Source organism: Drosophila innubila, chromosome X, assembly GCF_004354385.1.
Source record: "Drosophila innubila isolate TH190305 chromosome X, UK_Dinn_1.0, whole genome shotgun sequence".
Taxonomy (NCBI): Eukaryota; Metazoa; Arthropoda; class Insecta; order Diptera; family Drosophilidae; genus Drosophila; species Drosophila innubila.
The window spans coordinates 26,925,507-26,936,932 of record NC_047626.1 but is presented as its reverse complement, the minus strand read 5'-3'; the positions used below and the strand labels follow the sequence as shown (position 1 = coordinate 26,936,932).

General features: G+C 38.3%; 2 protein-coding genes across 4 annotated transcripts in view; both read right to left on the bottom strand.

Annotated features, from left to right (window-relative positions):
- On the bottom strand, positions 1-818 carry LOC117782779. The gene is made up of 2 exons (XM_034619817.1): positions 687-818; positions 1-607 (listed from the first exon to the last, which is right to left on the bottom strand). Exons 1-2 carry the CDS (start codon positions 747-749, stop codon positions 50-52), a joined length of 621 nt encoding a protein of 206 aa, XP_034475708.1. The 5' UTR covers positions 750-818; the 3' UTR covers positions 1-49.
- Positions 819-1,950: 1,132 nt separating this feature from the next.
- LOC117791174 (transcription factor SPT20 homolog) overlaps positions 1,951-11,426 on the bottom strand; it is a 48,481-nt gene continuing 39,005 nt past the window's right edge. Inside the window, exons 1-6 of one of the 3 annotated variants that reach the window (XM_034630872.1) lie at positions 7,896-7,983; positions 5,153-5,714; positions 4,159-4,525; positions 3,095-3,343; positions 2,827-3,035; positions 1,951-2,689 (exon numbers count right to left, since the gene is read on the bottom strand). In XM_034630872.1, the coding sequence (XP_034486763.1) occupies positions 2,278-2,689; positions 2,827-3,035; positions 3,095-3,343; positions 4,159-4,525; positions 5,153-5,714; positions 7,896-7,983 (1,887 nt within the window). In that variant the 3' untranslated portion in view covers positions 1,951-2,277. Of the gene's footprint in view, positions 2,690-2,826; positions 3,036-3,094; positions 3,344-4,158; positions 4,526-5,152; positions 5,715-7,895; positions 7,984-11,426 lie in introns of those variants that run through there. The other 2 variants (XM_034630856.1, XM_034630865.1) reach the window with 2 other exon arrangements.

Genomic DNA, 11,426 nt, shown 5'->3' with positions numbered 1-11,426 from the left:
TAGATTTTTTACTTAATGTTCGTTATAGTACATAATCGTTTTATATATTTTACATTTGGTCCACACAAGTGTTGATATTGGGCAAGAAATCGTTGAAGCTTTGCTTCACGGCGTTGGTGGAATCAAGGAAGCAGGAGCTAGTATCAGTTGGCAATTTGGCGATCTGTTTCAAGGTCGTGTTGATCTTCCTGGTCAGCTTCATGGTGGCCTTGAACACGTTCCAGCAGCACTTCTTGGAGGATGGCGCGTTGGCATCGGCGTCGTCACCAGCGGCGCACAGTTTGCTGTTCAGATTGATGATACTGTCGCAGATGGAGATAATTGCCTTGCAGGAGCTGACAACGGCAGCAACATCCTTGGGAACAGCGGTACCGCAAGCATCGATAGCATCAACATAATCGGTGCAAGCTTTCAATATCGCATTGACCTCCTTCAGAATGCAGTTGACGCCCCGAACAGTCTTCACTAACTTCCTTAGAGCTGTGCGCACCCAGGTAATGAAACCATATTCCTCAATATCCATATAATCACCGTTCAGCTCTGCATCCAGCAGATCGAAGTCCACATCCAGATTCTCAAAGAACACATCGGGACCCACTGCATTGGCCTGTAAATTTAGAAGTTCTTTTACCCATCAGACACCTAGTACCAAGTCAACAATTTGTTATCACAAGCTCGACACTTACATTTGTGCTTAGCAGACAGCTGGCCGACACGACCACCAAAAGACAAAGAGTTATAGCTTTCATATTGCTTGACAATCAGAATTTACTTTACTGAATGATAGTTCGCAGCAATTGCTCCCCATTTTTATAATGATTTCCCTATTTGGCCATATCGCCGTATCGTGTTGACGCGTGCGGTGTTTTCATAATTCGCTCTGATTAAGTTAAGTATATATATACATATATATATACGTATGTATGTCCATATACTTTTTTGCCGCCTTTAAACAGTTTGTTTATCACAAAAACAATGCAAATACAATGCCTCAATTAATCTCTTAAGGTCCGTAAAATTCAGAGACTTCAAATAACAACAAATTTAAACTGATCGAAAAGTGGTTCGCAATCAATAATTGACAACTGACTTTATCAGATAAACGAAATGTGTAAAGATATGGCGAAAAGTTGAACGCTCTGATTAATTAGCTTTCGAAAAGAATTGTTGAAACAAAAAAAAAAGTCCAAGAAATAATACTATTTTAATATCCCCTATCTTAACTTATCTTTAGCAGATCATCTGCACTGTTTGAGATTTAAATTCAATTTATAGTTGCGAAAGTAATTAGAAACAGTAAGTAAGTATATGTATCAACACCTTAGTATTTTTAATCTTAGCATCCATTCAAAGTTCAAACCTTAATCATATCATATCAAAATTTAATTAAATGCAAAATCTCCAAATTTAAGATTTTCACGTATTTCTTAAGTGCAAAAATATTGTTTGGAATAAAATACTCGACTGAAAAAAATCCCAATCAAAACAAACGTCCCGGTTTGAGATATGTAGTTTTCGGATGGTTAATATGTTATAGTTATAGTTTTATTTAAATAATAGTATTGAGCCAAGTATAAAAACAAATAACAATGAAAAAAAAAAGGAAACTTAATCAACTAATTATGATCAATGGAAATTGAAATTCATTTCGATAGTTACGTAAAATCGTTAATGCATAATAATATTAATATTCGATACTCGCACAACACCAAAATTTAATTAATTTTAATGCTTAAATTATTCGAAATATCAATGCCATTCATTCGATTGATTGTCAATGTTTAACAATAGGAATAACAATAGTTCAAAATACAAAAAAAAAAAATATATATATATCTATATTCAATTTTATATATAGTACATACAATGTTAATTGATTCGATATGTTTTTTATTATTTCGTCCTTTTTTTTTGTGTTAATAATTTTTTTATTTTTTTTTTTTCTTTTTGTTTTTTTGGATCTAAAGCTTGCCTTGGATGTGGAGTTGGTTGGCGCAACTAAAACTCCGCTGGAGCTGTTGCATTTCACCAATTACATTTTAATGATGCTTAAATCTAATAATATAAATGTATTTCCCTCGCATCACGAATATATCGGAATCTGTTTAATATATATATATTCTTTAATAATTGCACAAGTCGTTAATATAAATAGTTTCGAAATAGCAAAAAAAAAAAGTAACAAAAAAAAAATGCACTACAGACTTAAAAGACTTAAACACGGACACACAGACGGAGACGGAGACGAAGATGGACGGACAAGCGACCACGTCCACTTTAGATCAAGCTGAGGCGACTGTTAGTCTTGCGGAGCTGTGCACGCCAGGGAATGATGTTGTCGTTGTCATCCTGCTCCTCCTCGCCATGATCAAGACCATCTTGTGCCTGCTGCTGCTGTTGCTGTTGTAGCTGTTGCTGTTGCTGTTGCTGAGGGGGCATCATTGATTGCTCTGGTTGCTCGGGACCCTTGGACTCGCTATGGTTCTCCTTGTTGCCCTGGGGATGTTGGGCCTGCAGTTGTTGGGTCTGTTGCTGGAGCAACTGCAGCTGCTGGTAGTGCTGCTCGACGTTAAGGCCGCCGGTGCACATTGCCAGATTGATGTTGTCGATGGACATGGCGCGATTCTTCAGGCGCCAGGTGTCCGCAATGCGGTTATTCTCCTCCACTTTGGGCGTGTAGATGGCCGCTCTGCAAAATGGCGCACAGGTCAGAGATAGGAGACCGCCAGCTATAAGGATCGCTGGCTGGGCAACCATCACACGCACTCCCGGCCCCAACCCCGCCCACGCCCACACCCACGCCCCGCCCACAGCCCCATCACTTACTTCAGCTTATTCTCTGTCTCTTCGCGTCGTGCCAACAAATCGCGCTTCCATTGCGGTATCTGCGACAGACGACGCGACTCAGCCTCCTGGGCCATTCGATCCTCAAAGTCCTTCTTGGCCCGCTCCGCCGCCTTCTTGGCCATCATCTGGCGCTTCCAGTCGGGTATGGCATTGCCGGCCTGATCCTTTTCTGGTATCTGTAAGAAGATCTTTGATACGCATAACAATCGCGATTCGCTGACATAATCCCAAATATGACGTCACTCACCTGATCAACATAGTTGTTGGCCGTGAACTGTTTCGTTATTTCCATATAATGCTCCGAGTCCATGCGATTGGCCATCTGCTGTTCCACCTTCATCTTCTTGATTCCGGGTATATCCTTCGAGATCTTCAGCTCGGCTATCAGATCCGTTTTCAGATACGTATCCGTGCTGGTGGTCAAACATTGCATGCTCAGACTGCGTGCCGGCATCTGGTAGGGCTTCGGCACCTTCTGTGTGTCCGTGCGACGCAGCTGCAATATTGATACCAAGATAACAAAATCACATGATGAAACACATAAGAAATTCAACAATAATCAGCTTTCAGTTTACTAATCCTTCTACACATTAACTACTCGTAGTGATGAAAGTCTGAATCGAATTCTAAATTTTCCAAATTTTAATGTGTCGATTTAAAATTTAATATCGATACATCGCTCTTTTGTAAAGATGATAGAAATATCAAATAATCAATTATAGCCAATAATTCTGGAAATCATCTTAGTAAATTATTATATTGAAAAAATCGTTATCGATACTTTATTTTAAATATAGCTTGTAAACGTTTTTTTTTTTTACGTTTCACTTAATTTTAGTTTAATATTATTATCATGGTTTTTAAGTTCTACTCGTGGATTCGGAAAAAAATATTAACAAAAATTTCATGCTTTTTAATATCGCACTAATTTTTAGAACTTTGACTAAAAAATTATAAAATTTTAAATCCTAATCTTAAGTTTTTTAAGATTTCTAAGAAAAAGTGCTATTTTCTCATAAGAAAATTTTATCGGCAAAATGAACACAATTTAGAGCACGAAACATTTTTTTTTATATTGAATTAAATCAGTGTTTAAACTAGAATTTTGGGTTCAAGGGTTGTTAAAATCTTTGATTGGAAACATCGTTTTCTCAACTAAACAAAACTAAATAAAGGTAAATATATATTTTTTTTTTTAAATCAGCACGCAGTTTTTAAACTACAATATGTATTCCTTCGATTTTTCAATGTTGCAATTCACAAACTAAATATTTGAAAGTTCAACTGGTTCGTGGATTAATTGCTACTCACCTGAACACTGTTAAGATCCTGTATCGAAATTGCTGACAGTGGTTGATGCTGTTTGCGTGTGGCAGTGTCCTGGCTGCTTGGCGCTGTGCCATGTGGCTTCTTCGGCTTCTGTGACTTGTTGGTGGCATCACCGGACATCGTTGACATCATCATTGGCATTGGTGGCGGCATCATGTGTGGCAATGGTGGCGGCGGTGGTGGCAACGGTGGTTGCTCACCCACGCCCATGCCATGATGCGGCTGGTGCTGATGCTGAAGCTGATGATGATGATGTTGGTGCTGATGCTGATGTTGATGTTGATGCTGATGTTGCTGATGCTGTTGCTGAGAAATCTGTATCTGCATATAATCCTCCGTATCCGTGGAGCTGCAAATATTAAATCAAATATAAAACACAAGTACGAGTACTTTCGCTGCTAACTGAAGTTGATTTGATTTTCTTTCTTATTTTCCTATGGTTTTTTGGGAGTCTTTTTTGGGGGCAGACCTGCGCCAGGCGTGTCGTGTGCGCAGTATCATCTTTGAATTGCAACTGAATAAAGCGAGGCAACGAGGCAGCTTTGGCTCTCAGGCTCAAGCTCAGATTCAAGCTCAAATTCAAACTCAAACTCTAAATCAAACTTGGGCTTAAGCTTAAACTTAAAAGTTGTGTGTGGCATGCAGCACGCATAAAATTTCATGCACTCTTGAGCTGCTGAGGAAGTGGCTGCCTGCCTGCCTGTTAATTGCCCTCTTGTGTTGTGCTGTGGTGTGTGTTGTGTTGTGTTGTGTTGTCTTGTGTGGCATCCACAAACTGTGGCTTAATTAAGGCAACTGTACTTCTGCCACTTTTGGTGGTAATTACTTATGTTGCCGCTGCACGAGATGTGCAGCCAAATTAAAGCAGCTGTCTGTTGACTGCTGCCATAGTCGTTGCAACGCCAGCAACATATTGTTGCTGTTGCTGTTGCTGTTGCTGTTGGTATTGGTGTTGCTATTGGCTTTCTCAACTTACCGGGCAGATGATGGACACGAACGCTTATCGCTAATGCTCTTTAGATACTCGGACGGCTTGATGAGATGCGTGACTCCGTCTTGTGATTTATTGGGAAAACTGGGCGGCACAAATGGCAGCACCAGCTGCTTGTTGACCAAATTGGGGCCACCAGAGCGAACACTACCAGCAATTGGGCCAATGCCAACGCCTTCGCCATTATAACTTCCACCATATTGTGATTGTTGCAACTCATAATGATCCTCGGCAGAGGATGAGCCTAAATTATAGATACTGCCGGCGTACATCGATTGTTGTTGTTGTTGTTGCAACTGTTGCTGTGGCTGTTGATAGTAGTTGCTGTTGCTGTTGTTGCTGCTGCTGCTGCGCTGCTTGCCCTCCGCATAGCCGTAGAGGCTGCTGCCATTCGCAGTTGCCCCCGGAGCTGGCTGATAATGCCCCTCCCCGTTGCCGCCAGCTGTTGCCTCAGTGTTGCCAGCTGCATTACCGTTACTGTTGCCATTGTTGTTGCCGTTGCCGTTGCCGTTGTTGTTGCCATTGAGGAGCTTGGCTTTCTTGTTCGCTGAAATTGAACAAATTTATTTATGAGATTTTTTTATTTTATTTTTTTTAGTCTTGTCTGCGTTAACTACTTATTGTGGGTTAGCAGTTATCCCAGCTCTTTGGTCACGCTATCTCGAGCTAACTCACATATGCATGTGTATACACACACACACGCACACTCATTCGCACACTCATTGCGTATGCAGCAAATGTGGCGACGCCTTTCACCAGCCTGTAGAATTGCGCTAATGGATGTGGCCTACGTCTTAATCAGCTAAAGAGCAATCCAAAACTTAACCACAATGCAGCCACTGAGCCCACCACTCACACACCCACCCACTCACACACACTAGCACGCAAATCAAAATAAAAGAGTGTTGCTCCAGAAAGAAAGTCTAGATTTAGGATCAGGAATATCACAATTCGTATACAGTAAATCAACTAATTAATTAGTCAAATGTTATGAACGAAAACTTAAAAAAAAAAAATTTAATATAAAAAAAAACTTAGTTAATTAATTTACTTTTATATAGTCGAAGAACTTTTCGGCAATATAAAACGCCTTTTGTTAGTTTAATTTTTGTAGAGTTTAATGTTAATGTTAATAAAGAAATAATCAATAACACTGAGCAAGTCGAAAAAAAAGACAGGACCAAACTCAACGGTTTAACCCTATTTTGGGTGTTGGGAATCGAACTGCATCATTACTTTTTTTGAGTTAAAGTCATGGTTTCATACAACAATTTTTATTTAAGGTTTTTACTGAATTAGCCACAATTTAAGAAAATATGACATTTATCTTTGGTCTCTAACTTCCAAGGTATTGAATTTTTTGCTAAAATTTCGTTGCCAAAGTTTCTTGGAATTTTACAAGCTAAAAGTTTAATAAACAAGTCAAGTCGAGTCAAGTTGGGGCTGTTTGAGGTTCATATGTCCAGATCATGTAACCCAGTTATCGAGTATAACTATCCGATTGTTATACCAAAATGTGGATTGTGTTATTCCAAGTAGCTTTAGCCAAAAAAACTTGTTGAAAAAATTTAACATTTTAAAATATACAGGATATAAAGGACAATATACAATTTTCAGCATGTCAATATGGTTGCGATATCTCAAAAAAGGAAATTATATTTCATACAAAAGGATGATTTACTATTATTTCAGTTATTTTAAAGCCAATTTGCTGTCATATTAATATTTAAGAGTTCGACAGCTTAAATAGATCACAATCTAAATTGCGATATTATTTTTGTAATACGAAGTATTCTGATAATAGATAAGCCAACACTGATGTTACAAGAATTTCCACAATAAAGGTACTGTATTCGTTTATTTTCGGAACTCAAATGGAACTCGATAGAGATTCACAGCTCTATTTTAGATTTATAGTTTACCAAAAAAAAAAAAAAAATTACAGTTTGCATGACGGCTACATGATGCCACTTAATTGACCGCTGCTCTGCCCCCAAAACCACGTTCATTCCTCGTTTCGGAGAGGCAACTTTCACGGCAAATGCGAAGTCGGAACTCGTTTAAATTGCAGCAACGATAGATCTGGAAATCGACAATGGCAATGGCATCCATTACGTGGCCAGGTTGACAGCAATGCATGTGGAATCGAGTCTAGCCAGTTTTGGCCAATTGATTTGGTGGTCAAAACGAAAAAACCGAAAGAAAAAGAAGCAAAAAAAAAAAAACAAAAAGAAAAAATGCGAAAAGCCAACAAATTTCAACATTTTATCAGTGGTTTAGCTTGCTTTTGATTCGGATTGGATCGGATTGCAAGACATTGAATTGAATTGAATTAAATTGGATGGGAATGGAAATGGGAATGGGCTGCTTTTGGTTGTAGATTTATGGTGAAATTCAAGTGGGCGGTCAGTGGCTGGAAAAGCATGGAGCGAAAGTCATGTATTGAAAATGTTAACAGTTTCAGTTGGAATGGATAATAAAAGGATCGGAAATAGATTGTCCGAATGGGAATAAAACAAAAGTAAAAGAAATTATAAAACAATTAACAAGAATAACAGTCCAAATGTAAATCAATAATGGAATACTTTTTAAAAATAATTTAAAAAAGCGCCTTGCAGAAGGAATGGTATTTGTTGTATGTAGTTATGCACTTGTGTAATTTCTTCACTTATAAAACTGATTTAGAACTTCACTGTAGCTGTAGCGTTCTATTAGCGATAACACTTACAACGAAATATATCGAATCGCTGAAAACTAAGCGTAAAATAATTTCGACGCGAATTCTTATGGATCTTCACCGAACCCGGCATATTCATGTTAATGTGCGAGAAGGAGAGAGGGCGAACCAGAGCGGGACAGCGAACCGATAAACATAAAACAATTAATCGATAACGAGTCACATTCTTATTGATTGCACAATGTGACAATAAAACAAAAATAAGTGAGTAAATAAATATTAGAAACTCGCGATCTGGATGTGGACTAATGGCGATGTTGACTCTACGAGCGTCGCTGGCAGCCTGATGCAAGTTCAAGCGATCGCCAAAGTTATTCACCCAAAACGCCAACAGCAGCAGCGGCAACGGCAACGGCAGCGACGTAGACAACGACGACAACTTGCAACAAGTTGTGGTGTCTTCCAGTCTGCAAAGTTGTGCGAAACACGTTCACTTTCATTGGTAAAAGTTTCGCAGCGGCAAACGTGCGGGTGGCTTGACTGCTGTATGCCACTTGCCGCTTGCCACAAGAGGCACATGCCTCATAATGGCCCGCCATTGTGCGCAGGCAACAACTGAAAATTGCCCGACAAATTCACTTCCTCATCTTGGCCAATGACAGCGCCCAAAAGATCGACAGCGATAGCTTCTGAACTGCAACAGCAGCAGCTTGTCCAGCATGTGGCATGTGGCAAGTAGTAAGAGCCATCATATAGTGGGATTCATTTAATTTCATGCCCATTTGCAGTGTGAAAAGATCTACGAATGAATAAGTGACTGCGCCTGGCAATCTAGCAATCCGACAATCCGTCAGTCTGTCTCACACTCTGTCTGTCTCTGTCGCTCTGTCAATTGGCATACGAGTATGTCTGGCACCTTTCAGTTTATTTTCCCGATGTTTGTTATGTTTTTCTTATTTATTGCTAACAACAACTTCCACTTCTTTGTTTAACAACATTGTTTTTCCTCGTGTGAACTTTTAACGTTTATTTGTGTATTTCGCATATTCTCTGGTAAAAACAACAAGCCACAACAATAACAAAAAAAAGAAAAAAGTACACATATACCATTTAAAAGTGCATATTATGGATCAACGCATGTCAAATATCTCTCATATTTTACATTGTCTCTGACATTGTGAGGTTATTCCACTCGTTAATCTTACAGGCAAAGATCAATGCTATCCATTAGATTATATTAAAATTAAAGCAAAAATATTATGCAAAGCACATATCTTAGTTCAACTTACAGTTTATGATATAAATCATTTTATTTAAGTTTGAAATTCTCTTTGAAATGTCAACAAAATGTGCTCAAATTTTTAAAATTCAAATAATTATGAAAAATTGAAATGAGATTTTAAAATAGATCGTATTAAAATATTACAATTTTGTATATTTTATAATTGCCAATATAATTATATTTATGCTTGCTTTTGGTCAACTTTGTTACAAGTAAAACAAAAAGCCTTAGATTGTTTAAAAAAGACGGAAAAATCTCGACTCTCCGCTAATTATGCAAAGACTCTTTATTAACTAGACGCTAAAACTACTTGCGAATTTGAAGCAAATTCCCGCTTGTTTCAATTAAGCAACAAATGTGGTGTTGTTGTTGTTGTTGTTGATGTTGACGTGGCTTAAATGCCATGTAAATTGTTACTTAAACACTATTCGCCAATCAATTTGGCCAAAATTAAACAGAGTGTCGTCTGGCCTAAGCTTGTTGTTGTCCACTTGAGAGTAATTCCAGTTTTAGTTGTCAAGCTGCCACTAATTGATCAATCAGTCTGTGCCCCGTTTTCCTCTCTCTTCACGCCGCCCCGCCAGACGTGAAGAGACATGTCAATGTCAAAGACCCCAAGTCTCGAGCGCAAGAGAGAGAGATAATGAATGCGAAACGGGAATAGGGTCAACGGCCGGTTTTACTGGTCTAACGAATATATATATATATATATATATACATATATCTATACATATAAACATACAGATATATAAATATATATATATAGGAACATAAATGAATGAACAACTGGAGAATAAATGATGAATCTGGGAGGGAACTATTTGATATGCAACCTATTGATGCGCTTCTTTTGGCCATACACCTTGAGGCACTTGGTCTTGGCATGAAGTTTGCGCTTAGCGAATGCGGCAGATGTGGCTGATTTGGCCGCTGAACTGGTGCTGGGAGCATCACAATCGCCTGTGGAACGCATGCCCATGGTGAGAACGGAGGGATTCGGCCAGAGCGGTGCAACTGGTTCGGCAATCTTAACGTCCAGCAAATGGCGATCGAGCAGCTCCAGCTGATGATCAGTGGCAAATTGTGGGTCCAATGAGCTCATAAAGAGCGTCGCGTTGCCAACACTATAAATGATATACGTATCTCTCATATTCAGATTCCCTGAGAACTTCTCCGAGAGATCCTCCTGACTGGGCGTGGTCAACTCATCGCTGAACTGCGTTGTCATTGTCATTGTCTGAGTCTGCTTCGGCGACATGTGAACTGTTGTCCCATCCGAGGAACTACTGCTGTTGCTGCTGCTGCTGCTCATTGGTCTACTCTCAACCAGATCCGACCAGCCCAGACTCGAATCATCCGTACTCATGGCTGCTTAATATTCTGATAAGTTCCTTTGCCGTTGCTTCTAAATTATTCTATTTCGATTTCGATTTCTATGTTTATGGTCAATTTTGGAGAATTCTTCTTGCTGGTTTAGTTTTGTTTGGGAGACAAAATTTTTGTTTTGGGGCCGAAAAAAATATGCTGAATTTTGTGAATTGGCAAGTAAAAGTCAATTTGACATGTCATTCAATACGAAATTTCAAGGAAATTTCACTCGAAATTTGATAAAAACAAAGTGTTTGACGGTCCTTAGAAACGAGGTCACTCAGAAGCCTATATAAACCCAAGTTGAATAAACAAATATATAAAGGAAATGCCTTTTTAAAGAACTTTTAATTGTCCGAGTAATAATATCCGCATTTGTGTTTAACTTGTTTATATTTGTTATGTTATGTAAGAATTCGTCCACACTGATATTTTGATGGAGTTAGAGTTGGAAGTTCAGTTTTTTTTTAATTTGATTTTGCAAAATTTGTCTTAAAAAAAGATTTCGAAAATAAAAAAATATTTTTTAAAAACGAAGCATGTGAGTTTTAAATTATTATTTGAATAAATAATATAATATTTTCAATATGTTGTAGTACGTAAAGCTTCGCGTCTTTTTGTATATGATACACACATTTTGGCTGAGGGGTTTGGAAGATATTACCTGTTAACTGAATATATACATTTATCGGTCGGTCAAAAACCACGTTTTAGTACGAAAAACTTTTTTTTTTTTTTGAGATACCTAAATTAATCTGACAGATAATGCATTTAAGTCAGTCCTATACATCCTGACCAAAATTGCTTCAGATCGGCCCACTATATCACATAGCTGTCATAGAAACGATCGGTCGAAAATCAAGTTGTAGTACGAAAAACTTTTTTGTTTTTTGAGATTTTTCAGCTGTCATTGGAATAATCAGCTTATAATT